General features: G+C 58.7%; 1 protein-coding gene across 2 annotated transcripts; it reads left to right on the top strand.

The window, feature by feature from the left end:
- Positions 1 to 795: 795 nt before the first annotated feature.
- FOXN4 (forkhead box N4) lies at positions 796 to 21,082 on the top strand. 2 transcript variants are annotated; one of them, XM_079151480.1, is made up of 9 exons: positions 844 to 1,057; positions 14,033 to 14,178; positions 15,782 to 15,906; positions 16,000 to 16,113; positions 16,368 to 16,495; positions 17,055 to 17,151; positions 18,113 to 18,320; positions 19,100 to 19,495; positions 20,397 to 21,082. In XM_079151480.1, exons 1-9 carry the CDS (start codon positions 972 to 974, stop codon positions 20,654 to 20,656), a joined length of 1,560 nt encoding a protein of 519 aa, XP_079007606.1. In that variant the 5' UTR covers positions 844 to 971; the 3' UTR covers positions 20,657 to 21,082. The 2 variants fall into 2 exon arrangements, with proteins under 2 accessions (XP_079007605.1, XP_079007606.1); XM_079151479.1 differs by having other exon boundaries at positions 796 to 1,057; positions 15,782 to 16,113.
- Positions 21,083 to 27,374: the final 6,292 nt, after the last annotated feature.

Here is a 27,374-nt window from a genome sequence, read left to right as displayed (position 1 = left end):
TCCAGAGAGGGAAATTTAAAAACGGTTCGAGCTGCGACGGCGGCCAAATTGCGGAGCGCGAGGGGCAAGCGCGAGGGAGCCCCCCTGCAGAACCCCCGCCGCCCCCCAGCGCCGGCAGCCGCGGCCCCGCGAGGATCCGCTCCAGGTACCGCCTTGCAGGGTCGGCTTTGCGCCCTCCTCCCGGGCAGTGCCCTGCTTCGCGTTTCTAGGGTAGAGACCCCGGCTCAGGGGCTGCCGGGCGCCGTCCTCGGCTCCCCTCTGTCCCCTTCCCGGGAATCCCTCAGCGACTTTGGGGGCGGGACTGATCAGGATCTTTTGGTAATTTTCTAGGTTCGTTTCACGCTTGGAGTTTGAGAAACTTAGGGGCGCTCGAAGAATTTTTTTTTTTTTTTTTTTTTTTTTTTTTTTAAGGCTGTTTGTGTTGCGGGGGTGGAGCGATAGTGCGGGTGGACACATTCTCCAGCAAGGGCATGTGGCATTTCTGAAGGTATTTCCAGAAAAGGAGCTTGCAGAATTATTTCCTTTGCAAGAAGGATTTTGACTTCCCCAGAGAAACAGTGACCCATCAAGCTTCCCTTTTTTATTTTATTTTATTTTTTTAATTTTCAAAGTGATCGTAACTGATGGGAGGTCGAAAAGGGAAGACTTGGAAGGGAATAAAGTTCTTTTGGTGACTATTTCGAGAGTGCACGTTTCCCAAACCTTGACATGTGGATTATAGAGACATCCCTCTGCCCTTCCCCCCATTAATTCCTAAGAACCTGTAATTTCATCCCTCCCATTCTCTTTCCCTCTAAAACCCCACAGAATCGCCCTGGGATTGGGACCCATTCCATACAGGAATTCTCTGTTGCCTTGGTGGTTTGGGCTCTGTCCTTCTGAATTGTGGGGAAATTGTGGGAAACTGGGTTTCTGCCGTGTCCACATCAGTTTTTGATGGAAGTTTTCTGTTTCTCTTTTCCCCCAAGGAGATGATAGAAAGTGACATCTCATCCATAATGTCAGGAATTGTTCGCAACTCAGGGCAAAATCACCACCCCTTGCCGCAGGAATACAGGTGAGGGCTTCAACAATAACAAACCATGGATTTTTAATTACTCTAAGTGCTCGGTGCTGTTTGTGGTTTCTGAAACTGTTGCTTTGGTTCTGTGATTTTTGCAGAGCAGCTTGAAGGTACTGATTTCACAGTTGGTCTCTAAGGGTGTCCAGGCTGTGACCCAGCGCAATGGCATCTCGAAATGCCTGCAGTTTCTTGCCCACTCCAAAAGAGGTCCCTCCTGGGTTAGAGACCGTTTGGCCATCCTGGTGACAACGTAGCTCTTGCTCCCTCTCCAGGGGCCCTAGCAGGGGCTCTAGGAGATGTCCCTCCCTCAAAAGCTTTCTGGGGGAAACTGGCTTCCCTCCTCCCTGGATGTTGGGAAGTTGTGTCAGAACTTCTGGTTCTTAGCCTGGTTGTGTGTGACTTTCAGCAAGTCCTTTGGCCTGTCTGGGTCTTATTTCCTCATCAAGGACATGATGTTGCTGAATTAGGTGCTCTTGGGGGGCTCTTGAAGCAAGGTTGAAGTGAGGGGTTGAGGGAAGTCCCCATTTACTCTTCAAACCTCACAGCTAGAAAAGCCCTGAGGGATTCAACCAGTCCACTCACCTTCTTTTACAGGTGAGGAAACTGAGGCCAAGAGGAGAGAAGGGGCTTTTCCAAGGTCACGCAGCAACAGGGAAAAAACCCACGGTGGCCTGACCCGGTTCCCAGGGCCCCAGCCCCCAAAGCATGCACCATGTCTGGGTGGAGGAGGCACAGGCCATATTAGGGAATGGGGACAGGATCAGGGCTGGCCCGGGAAGAGCAGGCTGTCACCTCAGATCAGCCCTGTTTACCCAGGGGCTGCCTGGCCCTCTCATGGCTATGTGTGCTGGGGCCGTCAGCCCCCAATTAGAGAAAGGCTGCTTTCTGAGGACCCCGGGCCTGGAGGCTGCTTTCTAGGAACCAAATGTGGCCTCCAGTTCAAACAGATGTTCGCAGAGCCCGCTGCCTGCACAGCTGGGGCAAGTGCCCAGCGGTTTGTCCCTATCACTCACCTCAGCCCAGGAGGCTGCTCAGAGGGGCCCACTGGACAGGTGGGGACGCCCAAGGCCGAGGAAAGAAGGGGCTTTCCCCAGGATCACATGACCAAGGACCTCTGGGCTTCCTTCTGGTGCTAACAGGGTTTCGATAATTCTAGGTGTAGGGGCAGCAGAAGGGCCGTCAGCCTGGGCTCCAGAATCTGTTATAACCTCAACTTCTCTGACATGCGTAGCTCTCCAAGCCTCAGTCTCCTCATCTATAAAGTGGACATAGAAAGAGTACCCGTGGCATGGCGTAGGTATGACGACTAAATGGCCATTTCTGGCTCTGCTGTTCATCAATTGCATGATCCTGGGCAATTTCACCTCTGAACAATGGCGTGAGAAAAACCGCCTCTGGAGGGTTAAATGAGATATTGCTTATGGCATTGGAGGCTCTCTCCCTGCCTCCTAACAAAGCCTGTGAGAGGCAGGTCCTCCCCCAGGGCTGGCGGTGACAGCACAGAGATGTGGCTTCCTATTCTTACCCAGAAGAGCTTCAGGAAGGCCCCAGAGGCCAGGGAGTCCTAGGGTCAGAGAGTTACCAGGATCAGACACACGTGCTGGACGGAGCGGGTCCCAGGGCTTGGGTGTCCTCATCTTTCAGATGGACAGTTAGGACGCATCCCTCCCACAGATGCCAGGAGGAGTCAGTAAATAAAGCTGGTAGAGCAAGAACCACGAAGCTAGCAGTCACTGTTGCCTATACCACTTAGTCACATGAAAGAGCGGGGCTCTCTGTGAGTGACAGGCCTGCGGGGGCCTCTGGGTGGGAAGTGGGAGGGCCTGTGGGCAGGCGGGGGTGGAATCTCTGCATCCATGCTGCCAGGGGCTGCCCAACAGGGCTTCCACCAGGCTCCGTCCCCCGGGGGCTGGGCCTCTCCAAATCAGGGCAAGGCAGGCAGCGCGCTTCCTCAGGGCCTGGCCGTGTGCACCCATCAGCACTGGGGCCCCCTGGCGCCGCCTTTGCTCTTGCATGGCTCCCGAAGGCCAAGGAACCCAGCAGGCAGAAAACCAGCAGCAACACCAAGTGCAGCTTCCGTGTCCCCCCCACCACCCCGGCTTGCCGCTTGCCCTCCCTGTGCCTGGCCTCAGCATCCATCCCAACCAAAGCCCCAGCTCCTGTCCTGTGAGGGTGGCTCTCTCCCACCTGTGTGGTGGATGAGGAAACCAAGGCTCATCCAGTTTAAATGCCTTCAGATGAGGCAGCCGTGACCCAGCAAGTAGGGAGACTCGAATCTGAAGGTGCCACACCCTGGGAATGCTGTGCCCCCCCCCCAACCCCGTGTCCTGCAGATAAAAGCACAGCAGCTGGGATAAAATAAGTACTCCATGACCGCATTGCTGTGTGACGCCAGGCAAGTCACTTCACCTCTCTGAGCCTCAGTTTCTTCATCTGTGAAACAGACCAGGTTTCAGGTTGTGGCGGGGAGGATCGCGAGACTGCATGGGGCAAGGCATTCAGCTTCGCCTGGGACAGAGTGCTTTCTCATGGGGGAGGGAGGTTGATTATGCAGTGAGTCCCATTTTTCTCCCCAAATAATAGCCCTGGAGAAGTTTATGGGCTTCTCATTCGCTCTCCTACATTTCCAGAGAATGCTCCGAGGACCACTCAGGCTGCTGGTCCAGCTGCGGTCCGGCCCCCAGGCAGCCCTGGGCACCGCCGCCTGCCACTCCATCCCCTGGGGCTGGTTTGGCCGTTGGCTTTCAATGCCTGTGTGTAGGGAGGGCGGGGCCAGCAGCTGGAGGCCGCAGCCTTGTCCCTGGGGAGCTGTCAGGAGCTGGTGGCTGGCAACAGCCTCTCTGCCCCACCACTGATGTCAGAGCAGGGGACCAGGGGCTGGGGACTAGAGGAGGTCCTGATCAGAGCTGTGGCAGAGAGCGCCTGCTTCCCGCAGGGGGACCGCGTTTCTTCTTCACTTAAGCGGGGAGAGGGAAGTCCACCCTCGGAGGTGCCTGACGCACAGTAGGTGCTTAGTAACCATCCGTTTCATCTTCATAGCAAACCCTGAGGCAGGGGCTGGCACGGCCGCCTTTGCAGGTGAGGACACTGAGGCCCAGAGACCTGACTTAGTCACAGTCACACATTTGGGGAGGGACAGAAATGCCCCAATCAGCTGCTCCCAGTTTTGAAACTAGAGATCAGCTCCAACAGGTTCCTCTCGCAGACTGGGAGCTGGGGCCCAGGTCCTTGAACCCTCAGCTTCTCAGAGCCAGGTCTTTGTCCTGGAGATCTACTTCCCCACCTCAGTCCCTGCCCTAAGAATCGAGATGACCTTGGGGGACGTCCTTCCCCTCTCTCATGGGGACTTCCTCATCTGTGAACTGTCCTGCTGGGCACATAGTAGATACTCACTTAATAGTCATTGGAGAAATGAAGGAATGGCCACCATCACACAAGAAATGCCCGTCCAAGGACCTGCAGGGAGCTCCAGGTGCAGAGAAACCTCTTCCAGAGCCCAGCCCCACCCACGGCGTGGGGCGTGGGATGGTGGACGTGCCCATCAAAGCCCCGCCCATCAGTTGTAACTGCAGGGGAGGGGCATCTGCCAGGGGAGCGGGCCCATCCCGACATCTTTACATCCTCACCTTCAAGGTGGGTAGAACAAGGTCTCCGCCACCGCATGGACAAGGAAGAGGTGGCATTCTTGGGTCCTCTTCTGAAGTCTTGCCATTCCATCGTGCGCACGCGCACGGTCCTAAGCCAGCTGTTGTTCTAGGAAAGGTTCTTTTTTTCCAAGCTCCTAATCAGCTCTTTCCACATGATATTCGCTCTCGGCCTAGCTGCGAGTTTCTGAGCTTGCTCAGTAGCATTTAATTTTCTTTTCCCGTAAATGGTTACAAAAGATATGTTAGCTCAATCAACACCTCCCTGAAATGCTTGATCCCTCTTTGTGCCGTGGCTGGATTGGAAGCAAGAACCGTTTGAGGCCAGGTGACAGTGTCTTACCAGGAAGGCAGCGTTACCTCGGAGTGAGCAGGGTGGAGGAGCCGGCCCAGGTGGGGCTGGAAAGACCTCTGGGCCTCAGGGATGGTGACTGATTCCCTCCTCAGACTCAGTGAATTTGCTGGGCAGACCCCTGCCCTGTGACAGTCAGAGAACGCAGTGGGAAATCAGAGGGAAATGTGGCCTACTGTGTGTCAGGCCTGCCAAGAGGTTATCCAATCTCATCCTCACCTCTGCCTGGTGGGAATTATTATCCCATTTTACATAGGGGAAAACTGAGGCCAGGAGTGAAGTGACTTCCCCAAAACCACCGGGCTATAAAGGAGTCGAGGTGGATTGGCAAACAAATCCCATGTTCCTTCCTCTAGGCAATTGCTGAGGGGACGCTAAGGAACCCCAAGAGAGTTTGATGTGGCCGCTGGGCTTCAGCAATGTAGGCAAAGACCCCACAGAAACCATAACCATCCACAAATGTGCGTGGCCATGCAGGCACCTGCCAAGCTCCTTAGCAAGGACACCATGGAAGTGTGCCTGTGTAGCAAAGTCACAGCACAACAGCTGTGGGGTCCAGGCACCTTGGACAGACAGATATTTGTCAAATGAAGGAAGGAGGTGGTCACTCTGGGACTTACGCGAGGTGTGTGAATAGCCATCCTTCTCGTCCAGGGGGCTAGCATCTAGGAGGGACGGAGAGACAAGAACGGATGCCTGGGTAAAACTAACCGGAGCTCTCAGGCAGCCTAAGCGCTGGGTAGACACTACCTGCACTAACCATTTCAGGGGAGGGAAGATGGGAGCTGCTGCACTGTTCTGGGAGGGCTTCCTGGAGGAGGTGGTGTTTAAGTGAGACAGGAAATGGAGATTGGGGAAGTCTATACTTCATTGCAAAGTGATAAATGTTTTGTGAACCCTCACAGGAAAGACCACCAGGGAGAGTGTCTCAGAGGACGGGATGTTTAGGCCATGAAAGAGCCAGCTGTGAACGAGTATGTGGAACAGCATTCCAGGCAGAGGGAACAGCAAGTGCAAAAGCCTTAGGATGAATGAGCATTTACAATATTTGAGGAACTCAGAGGAGGGCAGGTTTGCTAGAGCAGAGGGAACGAGAGGGAAGGAGATGGCCCAGGGCTAGATCATGGTGAAGAGTTGAACTTCAAACTCCCCTGATAGGTTTTGGGGAGAGTGGCAGGTTCCGATGCCCCTTTTAAAAGGTGCTCTGGCTCTTAGGTGTTAAATTCATCCTCTCTGCAAACATTTCTGCAGTGCCTGCCTTGAGCCACTGTACCATGCCCTCCCTGTGGTTTACCTCTGAACCAAGAGGCAGGTCCTATTCTCACCACCAAGTGGCAGATGAAGACACTGAGGTTCTAAGGCATTGAGTCACCTGCCCGAGGTCCCTCTCCCTCCAGTGCCCTGTTCTGCTGGCTTAGCTTCCCTCCCTGGGGCAACATGACTGAATAATCAGGGACATGGTTCACTCAAGTGACTGGATTGATCACCTGGCCAGGGCAGGACAGCTCTCATAGATTCCAGCGGTACCATGCCTTTCCCAGGGGCCACCACGGGGTCCTGTGACCAGTGGCTTTGTCACCATGGAGACACATGGCGGCCGGCTCCTTTTTAAAATGCTCGGATGCGGCTCTGCCCTTCCTTGCTCTCTTTTCGACCCCGTGGAGCAGCAGCGAGAGCAGGGCTCCTGGGTGGGCGTGTCCTGTTCCACGTCCAGACCCTCCACCGTTGCGCTGGGCAACGGACACGCGTCGCCTCCTCTCTGGGCCTCAGCCACCCCACCCGTGAGATGGGGATGAGAGGCCGCCACCCCGTGGGCTGTTGGGAGATGATGGAGTGGAGGGCAGGCCTCAGGGGCCAGCGGCCAGTGGGCATGCCCTTGGCGGTCAAGGTCCATCAGACAGCTGGCCCTGGGACCTGCGGAGGTCCCCTGGCCGCGTAGGAGTTTGGGAAGTGTCAGGGAACGGGGCTGCACCCCCCGAGAGTCGGGGTGCTCAGGAGAGTGCGAAGCAGCGGCCTCGTGGCGACACCTGTGACACGCTGGTGACCACTGTGCTGTCCTGCCGCAGAGCGAGTCACGGGGGCTTCCAACTGGGGTGGGCTCAGGATGGGCTCAGAGGGCGGGCCTTCTGAGCGAGACTCGGAAGGGCACCCGGGTCACGCTCGGTAGGCACGCGGGGCGTGGGCCGTGCTGGCACAGAGCATGGGTCTGATGTGGATTTTCCCAGGGGCCACCCCGCTTCCTGGGAGGTCTGGCCCCTCTGGGTATCCCTCACAAGGACCCCTTCGGAGTGTGACCATAGCCTGTGTATCTGCACGGGCTGCTGCCCACCTTCATGGTCCCCCACCCGGGTTGTCCCCACAGGTCGTGTGTCACAGTATCAGCCCCACAGAGAGAGAAGCCACTCGCCCCCGAGGGTTTTCAGACGGGGAAACTGAGGCCCGCCAGGGTGGGGCAGGAGGTGCCAGGGCAGGTACCTGGGGCTGCTGTGGCCTGGGTTTTGACCTCACCTTTCCTGTCTCTGAAGGCGGCCATGTCCCTCTCGGGCTGTGGATATCACTAAGCTCTGAAATGCCAGAAGTACCCCGTGCCAGGTGGGGACAGGGGCTGCTGTCCCTGAATTCACCACTGAATTCGTCTGGGGGCTCTGGAGTGCCAGGCTGCTCTTTTTATTTTCTTTTGTCCCCCACAGTTCTCTGCTCACTAAGGAGGACTTCCAGGGGCGGCAGAGCCCCCATGTGGTCTGAGAAGGCCGCGGTGCTGGGCGCCACCAGGGGACCCCGAACTAACAGTGTTAAGCTGCTTTTGTAACAGAAAACCAGAAGCTGCATCTGCTCGGATGCCTTAGGGACTGTGCCCATACTCTCGGCAGGTGCCTTAGGGTGGGTGCTGTTCCTGTCCTACACATGGGGACACTGAGGCTCAGGGCAGGAAGCCCCCTGCCTGGGGTCACTCAGCCACATGCTGCTCTGCCTTCCCAGGGCCTTGAGGGGCCCCTACTCTGCTGCTGTGGCTTTATAGGTGGGGAAGGCCTTGGCTGGGCCAGGCTGAGAGAACTTTCGAGATGTGACCAGGGGACTTTCCTACACAGTATCCCACTCATTTTCCATCCATCAGAGCCTGACGGGTCCTCCCCTCAGCTCTTGCTAAAATGCTCCTGGATGCAGAGCTCACGATTTTGAGAGTCACCCTGGGACACAGCCCGGGATTCCATGTGGCCCCGGTGCCTAGGAATTGGGGGTGGGGGGGGGGGGCAGATTTTTTTATAATCAAATATGCTAAAACTCAAAATTCCATGAAACCAGCTCCTAAAATTTCCAAACCCAAATCAGAGGTCCAGTTGTTTGAAGGCAATGTAGAAATGCCACCGACTTTTCTGTCAAGATTGAAAAGAACATTCCAGACCACTACTGCCTGCTGGTAATGGAGACATGCTGTGGCCATTGAGTCACTTGAAATGTGACTGGTGGTCCAGGGAACCCAATCTGTCCATTTTACTTCATTTTATTAAATTTAGCTGTAAAAAGCCACGTGGCTAGCAACTACCTACTGCAGAGCACGCATGGCTAGGATCTTCTAGAATTCAGAGCGGTTTCCTCAAACAGGGAGAGCAGGGGGCGGGGCCTGGTGGGGCGTGGCCTGGGGTGGGGCGGAACCTACTCGGCTCTAGAGGTGGAGTCCTGGCTCCTCAGGCGGAGCCCGGGCGGGGCGGGGCCTGGGCGGGGTCTGGGGGAGGGGCGGGGCCTGGGGCGCGGGAGGGGCGGGACCTACCAGGCTCTGAAGTAGAGCCCGGCTCCTGGGCTCCGTGCTGGGTGACTCAAGGCCTGTCCCTCCTCCCTGGCCACAGTGTCCTCATCTGCCTAACAGGAAGGTGGTAATGAGCATGCCCCTTGTCCGCTCAGGCTCTCAAAGGGGGCAGGGGGCCAAGGTCAGGATTACCCATCAAAGTGGCCTTCAGCCAGGACTGGACACACGGTAAAGGGCTTGGTCCCCTAAGACGGGTGCAAAGGGGACAGCTGGGTCTTCCGTCCCTGCCTGGCCCAGGGGAGTGGGACATCGAGGGAGCTGGGCATGTTCGCTCAGTCGCCCAATGTGTAATTATTGGGTGCCCACTGTGTGCACAGTTCTGTCCTGGGCCCCGGGGCATAGATTCTCCCTGGGGATCTCCGGAGACCACTTGCAGTGGGGAGAACTCAGCCCCTGTCCCGGCCGCCCCCCATCCCACCTTCAGGCACCTGCGCCCTGGGGGGATGCCAGGCCGGCTCAGAAGGTGGAGGCTCGGGGCCAACTAGGGTGCCCCAGGGGCTGAGAGAAGGGACCCCTGAAGACGCTGAGGTGCAAGGGGCAGGAAGGATGTCCACTGTGAGGGCACAGAAGGCGGAGCCACTGAGAAGGTGCCTTTGCGCTCTTTGGAGGAGGTGGAGGGACATTGCCCCCTCCCAGGGCCCATAGTGCACCGGCAGCCATGGGGTGTCGCACGATGGCCGGGATTGGAGCACAGGGTCACCAGGGCCCGCCGGAGGGTGGAGTGGGGCCCAGCTCCCTAGCACGAGGTGTGTGGGGATTGCCTGGGGGTGGGGGCGGTGCTCACTGCAGGAACACTTGTCCTATCCCCAGCAAGCCTGGTGCAGGGACTCGGGGCAGCCCCAGCTGTGCGGACAGGTCCTCATGGTGGGGGACTGTGGGTGTGTAGGATGGAGATGGATTTGTGGGGGGCCTGGAAGCCATATCCAAGAGGGGAAGAGGAGATGGACATTTACTAAGAGCTCGGTGGGTGCCTGTACTCCAACACCATTACCCCCATTCTGCAGATGAGGAAACTGAGGCTCAGGAAGGTTTAGGATCATATCTGATAAGGGTGAGGCCAGGAGTCCATCAGAGTGACAAAGACACTCGCAGAGAGAGACAGACAGACAAAGAGCACGTGGGAGGGAGTTGGAGACAGACAGAGTGGGGACCTGGGGGGCTGGGAAGAGAGGGGGAGGGAGCTGACAGGAGTTTGGCCTTCTGAAGTTTGGTTCTTCTCGGCCTCCCCTTGGAGCTGGCCTCTGGCAGGCAGGTGGGCATCAGTGAGGCAAGGTAGCCGGGCCTGGATTTTCTGCTCAGCCAGAAACCGAAGAGAGAGACCCAGACAGGGCAGAAGAGGACCGGGCGTCCCTGGTGCCTTGTCTTTTCCCTTGGATTGCAGAAGTCCGGTCCCTGGGGCAGAGGGGAGCCCCACCCCCGAGACTGGTCCAGGGTGTCCCACCCCGTCTCTGTCTCCTTTCTGTCTCTCTCACATGCACACCAGGGAGCATCCCCAAACTCCAGCAAATGGGAGAAGTCGCAGCGAGACCCCGCCTCCCCCCGCATGCCAGTCCCGCGCGGTGAGGCACACCTGCCATGGCCAGATCCTCACTGGTACCCACCTCACAGAGAGGAACACCGAGGCTGGGTTAGGTGCCTCTCTGAGGGACCTTGGCTGGGAAGCCAGAGAGGTTCCTGACCCCAGGAGCCCTTGGGGTGTCACGCCCTCCGTGGACCCAGTAGGTCACGCCACTGAAAGGAAGCACTAGGGCGGTGTGAGGCTGGGCCTGCGAGGCCATCCTCAGTGGGGGACTGTGGCACTGGCCAGCGGGAGGCGTGGAGCCAGTGGTGCCAGTGTGCAGGGACAGTGCGGCCGGGCAGTGGGCACAAGACGCCCCATTTAGTCCCGCTCACCCCCGGTCCCTGCGACACACCGGGAAGAGAGGCCAGGCTGGGGGGAGCGAGCCAGGCTCTGGAGCAGAGGACCCTGCAGGCACAGGGCACAGGCGCTCGGAGACAGATATTCTGGCTTGCAGTGGGCAGAAGGGAGGAAGGGAGGCCTGGGGCAGCAGGGGCGCTGGGACCTGCCACCAACCCCCCAAATGAGCAGCAAACCCCTGAGAAGGAAGACTCGGGGGGAGCCTGTGCCACCGTTGAAACCACTGGCTTAGCCAACCCTCGCCACCACCCAGGGAAGGGAGGCTCGAGAACCAGAAGCCCAGGCCAAGGTCACACACCCAGGGTAGCAAGGACTCAATCCCAGATCTGTCCAGCCAAAGCCTGCACTTGGCCCAAGCCCTGGACACGCCCCTTCTGGGCCGTCTTCTCCCAGAACATAGCTGGGAGTCCCAAGGCGGAGACTCCAGGATCGGAGTTGGGACCCTGACTCCCCAAGAGAGGCTGTTTGGCACAGCTCTGCCTGGGAGCCCCACTCAGGATGGGTGCATCTCCCCCAGTAGATGTCAGACCCTCGGCCTGGGAACAACTTGAGATTGGAGCAGAAGGACCCGGGTTCGAGTCCCAGTTGCCTCTCTTACAAGCAAATGGATTTTGCTTTCCCTAGCCTGACCTCGTTTCCCCATCTGTGAAAGTGGGCTGTCTTCCCTACGTACCAATCCTGGGGCTTCGGCAAGGCCCCCAGCATGCTGAAAGACATGAAGGCCATTGTCACGCCTCTCCCAGGGTGGGTCACTTGGGGCCAGCCTGCCTCGCCTGGCCACGCAGTGGGTGTAAATGGCACCCACTGTGTGAGAGACACAGGTGACATGGGACTCAGGAGCCATCCTCCCCTCCAGGTGACATCTGACATCTGAACATAGACTGACGTCCAAGATGAGCGTGCTTTGGGGGAGGAGGAAGGGCACATGCAGGGGGATGGGGTGAGGCTGCAGGCGTGGCGGGCAGGTGGACACCGCGGCCACTGGAGGCTGCTGCTCCTGCAGCGTGGGGCTAGAGCAACAGCAGGAAACAAACAGAACACTGGGGACAGCCCCGTTCCCTCAGCCCTCCCCATGATGCTCAGCTTCCTGTCACCTCCTGTAGGGGGCAGCACCTACGTGACTCTACAGGTCTCAGTTTCTCCAGGTGGAAAATGGGGCTGGCATCCAGGAAATGGAAGCGGTTAGCGGTGGCAGGGGTGGGTCTATGTGAACCCAGAGACTTGGGGACCTGGCTACTAATTAATAGTAACATTAATGATGGCATTAATATTAATAGCAGCTAAATAATGCTCATGTTACCTTTACTGTGAGCCAGACACTTAATCCTCATAAGATCCTAGGAGGCAGGAACAAGGATTCTCCACGTTTTACGGATGAGAAACAGGCTCAGAGAGGTTAAGCCAGTGGCTCAAGGAAACCAGGAGTTGAATCAGAGCCTGAGCTATTAACTACTATTTATATTGCCTGTTGGATTCACCCACTGCCAGAGATTCTGCTCCCTGTCGGTGCCAAGGAACTCCCTTCCAACAACTCAGAGAGCTTTGTGGGGTCCCCATCTTGCCAGCAGAGACTCCCCTCTTCTCCAGTACTAAGAGCAGCCGGGGCAATGGGGAGCTACAGCAGGTTGCTGGGAGGTTGGCTGGCTGTGGGGTGAGGAGGGAGGGTGGGTCGGCCAGTCACCTCCAGCAGCAGGCAGCACCGCAGGCCCTGCCCCTCCACCTCGCCCCCCGGTCTCTGAGGACCTGGGGAACAGATGGCATCGCCCAGGCCTAGGCCGAGGCTGTCACTCAGCCAGATGAGTTACCAGCAGGCTGAAGGGTCGGCAGCCGGGGGGCCTCAGAAACAATGGCATTGAGACCCCGGGACAATGGGGGCCACGTGCCACGGGGGCAGCAGTCGTTTATCACACAATGGGCCACCGGGGGACAGCAGCCGGGCCAGCTGCTGCCCCTGACATGGGCCAGCTGAGTTTTCAAATCATTTCCAGGCTATGTTTTCCTATGAGGCAGCCAATCGCGGGGACAGCCAGGCGGTCACCTGATGCCAGCTCCGTGGGCCGAGGGCCCAGGTCCTGTGACAACCGAGAAGCGGTGGCCATGGTAACAATAATTGTGGCCCTAAAAAACAAGGACAGAGAGCAGAGAGGGGGAGAGGGAGAGGAGGTGAGCCGAGGCACCCACCGTGCAGAGGCAGGACCAGGACGGCCGCCTGCGATGCCCCAGGAAACCCGGGCTGCGCTGCCTGGCCTGCCCCGAGCCCTGCGAGGCCCCCGCCCCGGGCCGCGGGGGTGGCACACGGAGTGGCGACTGGTGCAGGGCTGACTGCCACCGCGTTACCACACAGGCAGAGTGCCATCGTGCCACCTGGCCCTCCATGAGCCACGTGTACCTGACTTCGGGGTCACGGGGGAGTAACATCCCCAACTGGGGTGCCCGCCTGGCATTGGGAGGGCACCAGTGTTTCCTTCCACGGAAAATCATGTTTTCACCTGTGAACCTGTTGGGGGATGGTGGGCACGGTCCCAAGCCCCACCACCTCCTGGGGAGCCTGGAGCACGGGACTCAGTGCTCTGAGCCTCAGTTTCCCCATCCGTAAAATGGGACCACAGATGGAACCGAACCGCTCTCATCCAAAACCTTGGGGACCGGAAGTGTTTCGGAGTTGGAATTTTTTTGAAAAATGTTGGCCTATTTGTATAGACATAGTGAGACTCTTGGGGGAGGGGACCCGAGTCTAAATGTGGAAGTCACTTGTGTTTCCTGTATGCCTTCGAGGTGATTTTCTACAGTATGGCCAGTGCACCTGCATTTGGCTGCGACTTGGCCAGTGAATTAAGGTGTGGAATTTTGCCCTGTGGCGTTTCCTAGGAGCGCCACATGATCTTGGGTTTTGGAGCACTTCGGATTTTGAATCTGTGGATTGGGGATGCCTAACCTGTAATAATAATAATAATACCTGCCTCCTGGGGTTGAACGGTTTAATACCATCAGGGCGTCCACCCGTGTGTGCTTGACCAACCTTCTTTCTGGAACCAGATGGGTTCCGTGGGCCCAGGAAGGGTGGGCCAGCAATGTGGCTGCCAGGCGAGGGTCCCAGGGCCAGGGCCCCGTGCCCAGCCCTGAGGAAGGGCAGGCTGGAGGACCCGAGTGACCCGGGGAGGTGGGGGCCGCGGGGCTTCCAGGGACGGAGAAGCCCCCAGGAACTGCCCGCAGCCCCCCTCCCGCCCGAGCCCCCCGCTCCTCCCCGCAGGCTCCTGCCTTCCACCAATGACGAGGACCTCCCCGGGGACCTGGAGTCTCTGTCATGGCTCACGGCCGTGGACGTGCCTCGGTTGCAGCAGATGGCGAGTGGCCGCGTGGACCTGGGTGGCCCCAGCATGCCACATCCACACCCAGGTAGGGTCCTGGGGGGCAAGGCAAGGGTGACAGAGGGGAGGGCAACTCCCTGCCCTGCTGTGTGGCTGTGGACAAGTCCGTCCACCTCTCTGGGCTGAGTCCATCTTCCCCAGAGGGATGAGCTTCATCATTCACCTGCCGTGTACCAGGCCCGGGTGAGCTGAGCTTCCAGTGGAGAATAAGCCCCCCCCCCCCCGTGGCTCCCCTGAATGACAGGTCCATCCTGAACACCAAGGGCAGCTGGCAAACTGCGGCCTGGGAGTCAAGTGCAGCTTCCAACCTATTTTTGCAGATACTAAGAATGGTTTTTTATGTTTCTCTGTTAAAAAACAAAGAAGACACAGACCAGATGGCTGGCAGAGCCTAAAATAATTTGCTGTCTGGTCCTTTGCTGCCCTATGTTCTAGAAGATTCCAAGGGAAGCCTGACACACAATTAGGCACTCAATAAATGATAGCTAATTGCAATTATGGCAAGTGAATTAAATGCTTAAAGACACAAAGTGTTGAAGAAAAACAATGATAAAAACAACCACCCCAGTACATTAAAAATGTCAAAAGTTGTAAAATCAGTACCTGGGATTATTTCTTTCATGGAATAAATTGTTCTTGAGCAAAACATGTGCAGCAAGAGTCAGCAAGCTTTCTCCGTAAAGGGTCTGGAAATACATATTTTAGACCTTGTCAGTCATACGGTCTCTGTCAAAACTATTCAACTCTGCCACTGTAGCACAAAACCAACCATGGATGATATCTAAATGAATAGGAGTGGCCATGTGCCAATAAAACTTTATTTACACACCAGACTGTGGACCACATTTGGCCTGCTGATTGGGGTCAGTTTCCTAACCCTAATCTAGAATCCCAGGGGACTGCTGTGTGGTCTTGGGCAAGTGCTTTCCTCTCTGATCTGTTTTCTTATCTACAGTAAAAGCGTTCCAGAACTGTCCCTGTGGGTGGCATCATCTTGGAAGTCAACTGTGTTTGATTAGAGGTGGCTGCCTAAAATCAGGCTGGTGCAGGGAGAATCTAAGATGGATTAGCAATGTCTGCCCTGGGCCCAGCACAGAAGGGGTGGTCTACCTCTGCTATTCCTGAGCTAATCCTTAGCAGAAGAGCGGGGTTTGGCAACAGGGAGAAAAGTCACAACCTAGAGGTCCCCAGGGAGTCATGGGATGTTTTCTAGAAAAGATGAACAACAAATTGGTGTTCGGGTTTCATGAAGGATAGGAACCAAGATATCAGATCCTCCTCCTCATTCTTTATGATCCACCTACACTGACTGGTATTTTATCACATCCTAATAAAGCGCTAAGCACTTGATAAGCAGTATCTCATTTAACACTCACAACCCCTTTGCAGGGAGGTAACAGGCAATGCCAGTAGCTCAAGTATCAATGGGCAAACTGAGGCCAGCCCAAGGGTGCCCAGCTGGTAGGAAACCCGTTTTTCACCACCATGCCCCAGCAAATCGATTTGCCAAGTGTCTGGTCCCCAGGGTGAGGGATGGCTCTGTCCTCAGGAAACAGCCGGGGCCTGGGCCAGCCCTGGCCACGGCCACTGTTCCTCCAGCACAGGGGCTTTTCTGTGCTTCCCTCCTACAGGCACCTTGGCCGGGGCAGCTGACCTGCATGTGGGAGCCGCCCCAGGTCCCCTGCTCCACGGCCCACCTGGCATGGCCCCCCGGGGGATGCTGGGCCTGGGTCCCATAACCAGCCACGGAGCCAGCGTAAGTGCCACTGTGTGGATCGGCAAGCGAGAGGGCTGTCCCAGGGCCGACCGCCCCACTCTGACCCTCTGTCTTCTCCTCTCCTGGCCCCAGCAGATGAGCCAGTTCCCAGTGGGGGGCCAGCCGCCCTCCAGCCTGCAGGACCCATCCCAGCTCTACCCACCTGCCACCCAGCCACAGTTTCCGCTTCCCCCGGGAGGCCAGCAGGTACCGGGGGCTCAGAGGAGCCCTGGACCCGGAGGCAGACGCCCCTGCCTCGGGCCAGCCAGGGACCCTCTCTGAGCCTCGGCGTGCTCACCAGGCGCGTGGGGATAGCACGCCCGGCCGTGCCTGCGTGTCCACCGGAGCTCCCGCCGTGGGTGGAGACAAGGGTCTCCTGGGGTTCTGAGCCCGAGGCAGGGGCGGGGGGCTTGTGCTGGTTGTGCCCCTTCCTCACCCTCTCTCTCTCTGCCTGCGGGCAGTGCCCTCCTGTGGGCCTCTATGGGCCCCCGTTTGGGGCGCGGCCCCCGTACCCGCAGGCCCACGTGGCAGGGCACTCATCGCAAGAACTGCAGCCCAAACACTACCCCAAGCCCATCTACTCCTACAGGTGAGACCCGGGAGGCCCGCCGGGGAGGGGCCGGGGCTGCCCTCGGGACAGCTCAGACAGCCGGACGTAGTGGCCCAGACTTCCGAGGGGGAGGCTGGGGGGAGCCCTGGTGTGGAACCTGTGCTCAGGAACGACCATCAGGTGGTCAGCCACCCCCTGCGGTTGAGAACCCAGGGACACTCCATCGCTCTTAGGCTGTGTGGCCTTGGGAAAGTAGCTTTGCCTCTCTGAGCCTCAGTGTCCTCAAATGCGGAAAGTCATCGCAATATTAGTGTTGGGGCTCTCAGGTGCTGGATGGGGGGAAGCACCTGGGTAAAGTCCAGAGGCCCACGGACATCGATTATGGAGACAGGGTAAAGAGTCCCCTGACTTCTTAAATCAATACTTGTCGCTAAAACCGGGTCAAGGAGGAGGACAGGGTGGGAAAGACATCGGGCTGTGTAAAGGGGCCCCGAGCTAACACGGTGAGCGCCCAGGGGCTGGTCGCGCGGGGCGGGCTTCCTGGCAGAGGGGACGAGGGGCTGTTGGCCTCACCCCGGCCTCCCCACCCCTTGCCCAGCTGTCTCATCGCCATGGCCTTGAAGAACAGCAAGACGGGCAGCCTGCCGGTGAGCGAGATCTACAGCTTCATGAAGGAGCACTTCCCCTACTTCAAGGTGAGGGCTCCAGCCGTGGGGGTCCCAGAGGCACGCCGCTGTCCCTGTCACTACCACTCCAGGGCCCACTCTAGATCCACCTGGGCCATCCTCCCACACCCCCGCTGGGTCTGTGCACCCCGTGGAAAGGACACGTGCTCACATACGCAGACAGGCATTTAAAAAGAGAAGCGGCGTTTGCACTGGGCTCCGGTGAAGAGGAGCTCACCCTCCGTCTCAGGGAGCAAAAGGGGGACGGGCCAGCCTAGGAATTCAGCACAGACCCAGTGAAACACAACAATGCAAAACTCAGGCCAGGCAAGAGCCTTACCTCTGTGAACCTCGGTATCTTCATCTATAACATGGGGAAAACAATGGCTGGCGGGAAGTCAGTGAGGATTCCTCCCATAAAGATCCTGGCAGCTACGGGCATAGGTTTGGCCCTTAGTAATGTTCTCCTTTTTAGTATCAAAGCAAAATAGAGGAGCCAAAGGCAGAGGGTACCAAAGCACAGAGTCCCTGGCCTGGAAATATCCTTAGCAGAAATATGGTCACGGTTTGCATGTGTTTCAGGGGGCGGGGCGTGCGTTGCACTAGCTGCTTACCTAGCAATAAAGCACAAGCATTTTTAAATGACTGGCCCCGAGTCCACACGACAAGCTCCGTGGACGAGCATGGTTCTTGCTTGCTGCACAAGCTGGAGAGAAAGAGCAGAAGCTCCAGCAGCCCTGGGCTGTGTCCTCACGTCCTCAGCCAGCCGGGCCCAGCAGCAGCTCCCCCTTCTCCAGGGCGAGGACTCGCCTGTGGCCGCAGTCCCCACCACTCCCTCTCGCCTCTCCCCCTTGATGCTGAGCGTCCAGGGCTAGCCCGTTTCTCCTGTCGCAGTTGCACGCTGCCCCGGGGGGCCTGGGTTTGCGAGCACCCAGGCGAGGAGGGGGTGGAGAGGGAAGTCCCCCCCCCGAGTGCCCACGTGTCCCCACAGACAGCTCCCGATGGCTGGAAGAACTCGGTGCGGCACAACCTGTCCCTGAACAAGTGCTTCGAGAAGGTGGAGAACAAGATGAGCGGCTCCTCCCGCAAGGGCTGCCTGTGGGCGCTCAACCTGGCCCGCATCGACAAGATGGAGGAGGAGATGTACAAGTGGAAGAGAAAAGACCTCGCCGCCATCCACCGCAGCATGGCCAACCCGGGTGAGGCCTGCGCTCGCTGCCCCGCGCATGCGCACCCGCGCTGCCGCCCAGCGCCGCCTGCCCTGTGCAGCCCGTCCCCACCACCAGGATGGGGACGCAGGGAACTTCTCTCCCGCCGTGGATCTGCCTCCAGTCACCCATCCAGCGGCTGGCACATGACGGGCCGGGTGGGAAACACGAGAAGCCATCGAATCTAACCACCACGCCTGGTTTCTGCCATAGAAATGCCAAACTAGACAGTCGGGAGGTGACAGTCCTTCCTACCACGTTGGCAGAGATGTTTAAAATAACCAGACACGTCCGGCCAGGGAAGAGGAACTCCTGTCTTCACTTGAGTCTATCCAAGAGCATGAAAGAGGACGGGGTCTTCTAAGCCACAGCAGCCCTTCCTGATGTCCCTTTCATGGGAGGAGTGGTGTGAACAAATCTTGTTTCAGTCCCGTGGGATTTAGAATCCCTGCCTCTCGCCCCTGGTGCAGGGCTGGTAGGAGTTTTGAGCCAAGTCCTCGGGTGACAGGCCGGTGCTGTAAGGAAAAGGACTGACGTTATTCCTTGATGGCACCTCTCGTCCCGCAGTGGCTCTGCTCTGTTGTTGATGTCATTACATCTCCGCAACAACCCTATGTGTAGCGATCTCATAGAGGAGGAGACAGAGGTTCAGAGAGTCCAAGAGACTTGCTAGGTTCCCACAGGTGGAAGCACTGGACCTGGATCCAGGCGGGGCTGGGGGCTGGTCACTGCAGGGTGGGTTCTGAGTGACCTCTCCCTCCTGTTTGCAGAGGAGCTGGACAAGCTGATCGCAGACCGTCCGGAAAGCTGCCGGCGACCTGGCAAACCGGGGGAGCCTGAGGCCCCTGTGCTGACTCACGCTACCACGGTGGCGGCGGTGGCCCACGGCTGTCTGGCCATCTCCCAGCTCCCGCCACAGCCGCTGATGACCCTGTCCCTGCAGTCCGTCCCCCTGCAACACCAGGTCCAGCCCCAGGCCCATCTGGCCCCAGACTCCCCGGCGCCGGCCCAGACGCCCCCCTTACACGCGCTGCGGGACCCGAGCCCCAGCCCCCTCCCCCGGCCCGCCACGGGCAGGACCCCCGTGGACTTCGTCAACATCAGCACGGACATGAGCACCGAGGTGGACGCCCTGGACCCCAGCATCATGGACTTCGCCCTGCAGGGTGAGGCCCGGGAGCGGGTGATGGCGCGGAGGCGGGTCAGGGTGGGGAGCGGGGTGACCAGAGAGGAGAGCGGGGCTGGACGGTCTGCGTTGCTCGGGCAACCACCTAACACTCGCACATTACGCAGGCAGTGGGCACCTGCTGTATGCACTCAATAGGCATCATCACACCCCCTGGGCCACCCCATGGTCCTCCGAGGCCACTGCCATTTCCTGTCCCCATTGTGCCCCTGGGGACACTGAAGCAAAGAGAAGTAGCCTCCCGGCCCAAGCTCATCCCGCCGGTCAGTGGCAGGCTGGGATTCAAACCCAGGTCTGTCTGACCCCAGACTTGTCGTCAGGACCTGCTTCACCGTGCCTACGTCCACCCCGTGTCAGGTCACACCGTGACCCACTGCCAGCCACAAGGTCACCCTCAATAAATGGATTGTGGGTTACGAATGGACGAAAGAAAGGGCAGACGAGGGTCCATCGGGTTTCTGAAGGCTCTGGCTCACCCAGATCCCCGACACGGCGCACCTGCGGGTACGTCGGGGGCTCCGACGCCTGTGCCCTGGCCCCGGTCAGCTGGAGAAAGGGGACACAGAGTTTTGTCCTCCTGGCTTTGACCCTGTTGGCATCATCCGATGAGAGTTCAAAGCGGTCACACAGCCTGTCATTTAGCCCTGGCCACAGCCCTGGGAAGTAGGTTTTCTGATCAGCTCCATTATATCCTGAGGCTCAGAGACAGAAGCGACTTTCCCACGGACACACAGCAGGGAGAGGGTGGGGCTGGAACTCTGGCTCCTCCCCACGCTTTCCACAACACGTGACCTTAAGCGCCCCCACATTTTGGCCTCTGCCCTAAGGTGGAGATTGGGACTTGGGAAGCCAGCTCACCCTGTCGCTTCTGTGTTTGACAGGAAACCTCTGGGAAGAGATGAAGGATGAGGGCCTCATCCTGGACACGCTGGGGGCTTTTGCAGACTCCCCGCTCAGCTGTGACCTGGGGGCCTCCAGCCTGACCCCTGTCTCTGGTGGCAACAACCAGTCCTTCCCTGACGTGCAGGTGACGGGTCTCTACACCACGTACTCCACCCCAGACAGTGTGGCCTCGTCGACCGCTGCCGCCTCCTCTCAGTACCTGGGTGCCCCTGGGAACAAGCCCATAGCCCTGCTTTGAGATCATGGCCTCAGTGGCCCACAAGCCCCCAACAGCTGGCTCAGGCAGAGGGCTGCCCGGACCAGGGTGTTTCCAGAAAACAGGCCCCCTCATCTCCCACTGGCCTCTCTAGGACTTCCGTCAAGGCCGGGGAAGGAAGCAGTTCCTGCTTGTCTTGTCCTCCCACAGGAAGGTTCTGGGGCCTTCCTGAGTCAGAAGGACAGAGGAGAGTGGACAAGCTGCCCAGCCTCCCCTGCCCCTCAGGGCCTGGGCTCATTAAAGACAGGCTCCCAGTGAGGGCTCCTCAGTGACCAGCAGCCTGCTCGGGGATGCCCGAGGCCAGGAGGAGGCCTGTGGACCGAGGAGCTTCTCCTGGACGGGACAGGCTGAACTCCAAGACGGGCTCTGGCCCCACTTCTCACGGCGCATGTCCGGATTTTATAGAGCGACTTCCTGGGCCATCCAGGCCTGGGGCCCTGTGTAAATTTATTTATATTTATTGTGGCCCATCCACCCCACTTCTGCGAACCCAGCCGAGGCCTTCGGAAGGAGACTCCTCCGTCCCTCCCGGGGCCCCAGCCGCCCGACTCCTAAATGATCGGGGACTCCACAGGGACTCCGCCTAACTGCCTGTCCTTTCTCGGAGCCTGGGGCTTCTTTTTAGAACAAAGCACTTTTGGATGTTTTCCTCGCCGTCCAGGCTTGATTTGAACCTCTTCCTGCCGACACCTAAGACGGGCAGGTGCTGTGGTTTTGGGGTTCTAGGGAACTTTCTAGGGGCGCATGGAGCTGAGAGTGAGCCGACGGAGCAGGGAGCTATTTGTGGGGGGTTTAAGACACCCTGTTGGAGAGACAGCCAGCTGTGCTCCAGGAAAGTTCACCCACGTGGGGAGCACAATACAGAGTGTGTATTGCCACCTGCTTGGCTCGCTTTGTCCTGTGTCCCTTTCTCTTTTCTCACTGTCAACCACTGATTTTTCCATGGGGCAGATTCCGCAGGGCTAGCAGAGGGAGGGGTTTAGGGACAGCTCTGCCAACTGAGGCAGAATTCGCAGCAGCAGCAGCAGTAGCAGGGACCACCCCCCTCTGCACCCCCAGATGTTTAGATGCCACGTCTGGGAGTTCCCAGACCCCAGAGCCAGAATGTTCCGCCTCATCCACAGGTCAGCCAGGCATTAGCTCCTGTCTCGAAGGGCCATCTTTCAGTCCTTTCGAGCTCTGGAACTTTCCATCAAGCGTCACCATCTTTAGACAGCCCGATGCCACCTGTCTGACCAGCCCCACTCCGCTTCTTTGTGTGTCTATAAGATGTTTAAACTGTCATCCATGAAGATCCGGGGCTCGGGCAGCGCCAGGACCATAGCGATCGATCGTGTTTAGTAACTGTCTTCTGTCAATAAAGGCTTTGCAGCAGCTTGGTGGCTCTGGGGGAGGGGGAAGGGGAGGAAGGGACAAGGACATCACCCGAGGCACCAAAAGCAGGTCTTCTGCACCAAGTTCCCATTGCATCCGGGGCTCCGGGGGAGACGGGGTTACCGATGCAGTTCCTGCACCTCTACCCGCCCTGACTGACTTCGTCTGGGACATGAGTTGTGGACACAGTTTGCTGCTCCAAAAGCAGAGGCTCGGAGACAGTGGGGAGGAGCACATTTGGCTGTGGTGGTGGAGAACAGGGCAGGACAGGGCTCCGCTGCCCCCAGCTGCCCTTCCAGCCTGCACTTGGGGCTGGGGAAGATGCTGAGGGGAAGGAACTCCAGCACCAGCTGTGCGGGGGGCCCTGTGCGAGGCCCTGCTGTGGGTGAGCTCAGCCATTCTTAACCATGCCTGGGAGGCGAGTCCGATCGTTCCTACACCCATTTTGAAGATGAAGAAACTGAGGCTCAAAGAAATAAACCCAGTGACTTTCCACCCAAGATAACGGCCATGAGTGGCATTAATTGGGCGGAGTCTAACTTTTAAGCCCACCCAGGAAGTGGCTGGCGGCCCAACTGGGGAGGCAAGATTCCTCGCGCATGCGTGTCATGATTCGCGAGTAAGGAAATACGCAACATGGCCTTGGGCGGGATGGAGAGGCAGCAGACAGACCGCCGCTGCAGGGGAGGCTGGGCGGGTGGCTGGGAGCGGGCACCTGCAGAGACCCCGGGCTGGCTCAGTCCACACCTGGCCTCCACCCCAGGAGATCCCAGCCCCGAAGCACTCCCAGTGACTGGCTGCAAGGGAGGAGTAACAGGGCCATGTTGGTCACGGCTAAGGGACATCACCTAGGGCTCTGCAGGAGCCAAGGGCATGGGCGCCCTCCTCCTGGGTGCTGGGCTGGGAGGATGACGCCTAAGCCCCCGGGGACACCACGTGGAACCTGGGAGGAGCCCAAGCTGGAGTCTGGTGAGGGCGCTGGGGGGCACCGGTGCTTGAACAGCCCCAGGTCACAGGGCTGACGCTCTCTGCGGGGCCGTGGTGACACCAGTGCCGGAAGGCACCAAGGGGAGGCGGAAGGACTGCGGCCTCTGCGGCGAGGTTCTCTGGAGCTGGCACCTAACCTGGGCGCAGGGAGCCAGCAGCCACGGCAGCCGCTTCCCAGACAGAAGCCACCTCGGGGGTCCCAGTCAACACGTGCCAGGAGCTCACTTCTTGCTGTGCCCCCACGAGGTGACACGGTGTGTCCCATCTACTCCTCCTCCTCCCTTGGACAGAGTTGCTCTTGTCCCCTGTGACCGGCAGGGGAGCGTCCCCTCCCCAGCACTGACCACATCCTAAACCCTGGGACCTGCGCACAGGTCATGTAGCATGGCAGGGGGAGTCGGCGTGCCGGTGGGATCCCAGTCGCTCTCAGCTGGCCTCACACAGGAAGATGACCCTGTGTCCTCCGGTCGGACCCAAGGTCACGGCCAGCGTCCTTATGAGCAAAAGAGCGAGGTGAGCATCAGGCGGATCCGATGACCCGCGCTGCCTCCGGGAGGGGAAGAGCTGGGTCCGCCCTGCCCTGGAGCCCAGAGGCACCACAGCCGGCTGGCAGCCTGCCTGTGGCCCAGGAGACCCCTTGGCGGGACCAGGTAGCCTGGCTTAGGGCAGACCCCTGAGGGGCAGTTGGGGGAGCTTCAGGGGACCTGGTCTACAGAGATGGGGAGGTGGCACCAGGCTTCGCCTCCTTTGGACCACACTGGACGTGTGGGCGGGACTTCCTGTCTCGGGAGGCCCAGGCCTCCAAGTTCAGGGGCAGCAGAACAAAGACCGACCAGTGCTGACCTGTGCCAACTTCAACTGCACCCTTCGCCCAGGGCCCCTGTCCCTGGAGATGTGCCGTCTGTGAGAACCTGTCACCTCGGCACAGGTCTCCGGCACCTTCCCGGACCAGCTGCTGTGGGATGGGACAGCTCCACCCCGAGGGGGGCGAGCCTGTGGATGCTCCACCCTGAGGAGCATCCGCCTGCGCCTCGGCCACCCTCATGGACGAGCGCCTGGGATTCACCTAGGCGACCTCTTCCAGCAGGCTGGCGACCAGCGGCTCCGGGGTCCTTCTCCTGTGGTGAGCCCCAGCTGTCTCCATTCCTGCCTGGGCTGAGTCGGGCCAGGGTTGATCTGCGTTCCGGGACTCAAGCCGGCCTCTCTCCTCAGCCTCCCGAGCAGCTGGGGTTACAGGTCCCCCACGGGCCAGGTGATTTGAGTTTTGAAACAGGACCCCGCCTGAACTTGGAATAAGGAAAGGGTGAGACGACTTCGTGACGAAGGGCGCAGCGGGCTCCCCGGGTGGGCTAGTAGCTGACACAAGGCAGACCCAGGCCCTGCGGAGTCCAGAACCTTCCTCCCAGTGGGGCTGAGGGAGCCTGGGCTCTGGCACAGCTCAGAGGCGAGTGGTGAGCGACTGGGAGGGAGGACGGGGAAGGGGCGCGGACACATCGAGGGGCCGTCCCCAGGGCTGAGCCTGGCTGCCCCTTGGCTGCCGGCCTTGCGGAGGGTCTGCACTGCCGGGCTGGCTCTGCGGGGTGCGGAAGGCGGAGTGGAGCGGGTGGAGAGGGAGGCGGAGGGATCCAGGCCCTCGGGCTGGGTGGCCGGCTCGGTGATCCCTCCAGGGTGCGAGAAGCCGAGACCCTTGTGCGTTGCCGGGGGGCGGGTGGGAGCTGTGGAAATCAGGGTGGTGCCGCCTCCAAGAACTGCGGGCCCACGGGCCACGCGATCCAGCCATTCTGCTTCCTGGCACGTACCCAGAAGCATCGGAAGCCGGGACTTGATCGCTCGTGTTCATCGCAGCCGCCTTCACAACAGCCAAAATGCAGAAGCAGCCGGTCCACCAGCAGCTGAGGGTGTGAACACAGCAGTCCCTACATATAGTGGAATAGTACTCAGCCGTGAAGGGGAAGGAAATCCAGACTCGTGCTACAACGTGGATGAACCTTGAGGACACAGTCCCCCAAAAGGCAAATACTGTAGGATTCCAGTTATACGAGGCCGCTGGAGTTGTCAAATTCATGGAGACGGAAAGTAGAGTGGCAGGTGCCGCGGTGGGCGAGGGGCAAGTGAGGCATTATTGTCTGATGGGTCTGGGTTTTCAGTTTTGCCAGGCGAAGAGAGCTAATTAGCTCTCTTCTAATTAGTACCTAATTAGCTTAGCTAACACACAGCGGAGGTGGAGACTTTAGCCACGTCACACATGCAGACGGGCCCCCTTTGTCCTCTGCTGCCGTCAGCCTGGGCTCTCTGGGCCCTTGTGCTGTCCCCTGGAACAACTGTGCTCTTGGCTACAGGAACACTCAGGAAGCGATTAAAAAACAAACTTGCTTTGAAATGTAAAACGACCCTGGAGAAGCGTGCTTGTGCCTGCAAGTCACTGAAATGGGACAGGATTTTCAGATGGAGTCACAGGTACAGGGAGAGATGGAGAGATGGACGGGAAGCAAGCAGCAGACAGGGAGCTGGAGGCGCAGCTTGGAGCAGGTGGCCCAGGGCTGGGGTTCGCTTCACATTTCAACCTTTGGGTTTGGAAGAGTTAAAATACAAGTTAGGGGGAAAGTGATTCTGGGGGAAAAGGCCCCCAGAACTCTGGCGGGGAGGCACAGCCTGAGGATCGTGAGCCCTGTTTGGACCTGAGGTGCCGGACCAGGCCTCTGTCCACGAACGGGGATCTGATCCTTTCCTGCCCCTGTGATTGGCTTGCTGAGACCCCCCAGGGGAGAAGCGCTGGCCTTGTGGAGGAAGGTGCTGTCAGCCTCTGCCGAGGGCCTAGCCTCCGGCGGCATTCCGCCAGCAGATGGCACCTGGTGTCCCTGTTTGGAGTCAAGCTGAAAAATCAGAGTAACCCAGCTGTGGTCTCCAGGTACGGAAGTCCCTCCCCGTCTGCCCCTCCCTGCTCCAAGCACCTTGGCTGGGAGGCTTGGCATCAGCCAGTCCTGGACTCCACCTCGTGCCCGCTGAGCCTATCACCACTGTTCACCAGCCAACTCCACCGATCAGCCCTGGCCATCCCTCAGGGCTGCTGTCACTTACTTCTCAGCTCCCTGCCTGTGGTGTTGAGAGATGTGGAGTATCTCTAGGGTGCTGAGGTGGGTGGGCTTTTAATTGCTGCTTCTGGGTCAAGTGAGCCACAACTATGGATAAGAATATAGCTCCAACTCGAACTAATGTGGGCATTAAAAAAAAAAAAAAAAAGTATAGTTTCCTGGGACTTCAGGTACGGTTTGATCCAGGTATCCACAAAACACCCACAGGGCTGGGCCGCTCCATCTCTGGTACCACTTCCTTCCATATTGGCAGGTTCTCTCCACTGCCAGTGCTGTTAGCCACCACCAAAGCATTCTATTGGGCTCTGCTGGGGATACATGCCCACACCTGGGCTATGGCCCACCCCAGTAAGGTGGAAATGGCTAGAAAAAACAAAAAAGATGCTGAGCAGAATAAAAGTAACCATTGTTACATGTTTTAGAGGCAAAGCTGACCAATCCCTGTGTACTGACAAGGAGTGGTGGGAGGCGAGGATCTTCCGCCATTTGAGCCTGTGCCAATTCCCAAGTGTGGCTCAAGCCAGCCTGGACCCACCATGAACCTGTGTCCAAAAGGAGGGGGTGGGGCTCTGAAATCAAACAGACTCGATCACCTCCCAGTTCTGTCGCTGTGTGACCACAGATGTGTGTCTCCACCTCTCTGAGCCTTGCTCTCCTCATCTGCAAACTAGGGGTGGCCCGCAATGCTGGGAAGGGATGGACGGATGTGAACAGGGACTCGGCCACCCTGTCCACCTTTCCTCCAGAGAAGCTGCCTTTTGGCCAAGTGCACAGACCAGACCTCCGTATAGTTTTGTTAAACGCAGCCTTGAAGAAGGGGAGGTCTGAGACCCCCACTCCAGCCTGCACTTGGCGCCACCGCATCCTGGCTGCTCCTGAGCGGGGACGGCTCTCAGGGTCTCAGCTGCTGAGGACAGGAGCCCTCAGGGGCACTGCAGGAGGCAGCCTGCCCTGCTGGCCTACGAAGTAAGTCAAAGCCAAAGTGCTTCCTTCAAAAAATAGTTTATTCTGTTTCCTCGGCCCACTGACAGCAGGGCCCAGGGTAGCAGCGACTTCCCGGCCTTTCCTCCAAAAAAAAAAAAGAGGCCTGCAGCTCCCAAAGCAGCCTCCACCCCCGCCCCAGCCTCCGGGTGGGACTGCAGGTAACTCGGCTTCCTGCTGTCCCTCGACGCCCCCTCCGTCTGCCCGAGCTGGTGGCCAGACCCTCTTTTTAACTCAGGCCCACTCAAGGGTCACGGCTTGGGCTT

Source organism: Sciurus vulgaris (genome assembly GCF_902686455.1).
Source record: "Sciurus vulgaris genome assembly, chromosome: 8".
NCBI lineage: Eukaryota > Metazoa > Chordata > Mammalia > Rodentia > Sciuridae > Sciurus > Sciurus vulgaris.
Note: the sequence above shows the minus strand (reverse complement) of the source record. Positions and strands in the feature narration are given on the sequence as shown.

What these genes read in the sequence shown, in the direction of transcription:
- FOXN4 (XM_079151479.1), top strand. Translation starts at nt 972, where the DNA reads ATGATAGAAAGTGACATCTCATCCATAATGTCAGGAATTGTTCGCAAC. An exon ending in AGCACTTCCCCTACTTCAAG is followed by an intron (nt 17,152 to 18,112) that starts GTGAGGGCTCCA and finishes GTGTCCCCACAG; the next exon opens with ACAGCTCCCGATGGCTGGAA. An exon ending in CATGGACTTCGCCCTGCAGG is followed by an intron (nt 19,496 to 20,396) that starts GTGAGGCCCGGG and finishes TGTGTTTGACAG; the next exon opens with GAAACCTCTGGGAAGAGATG.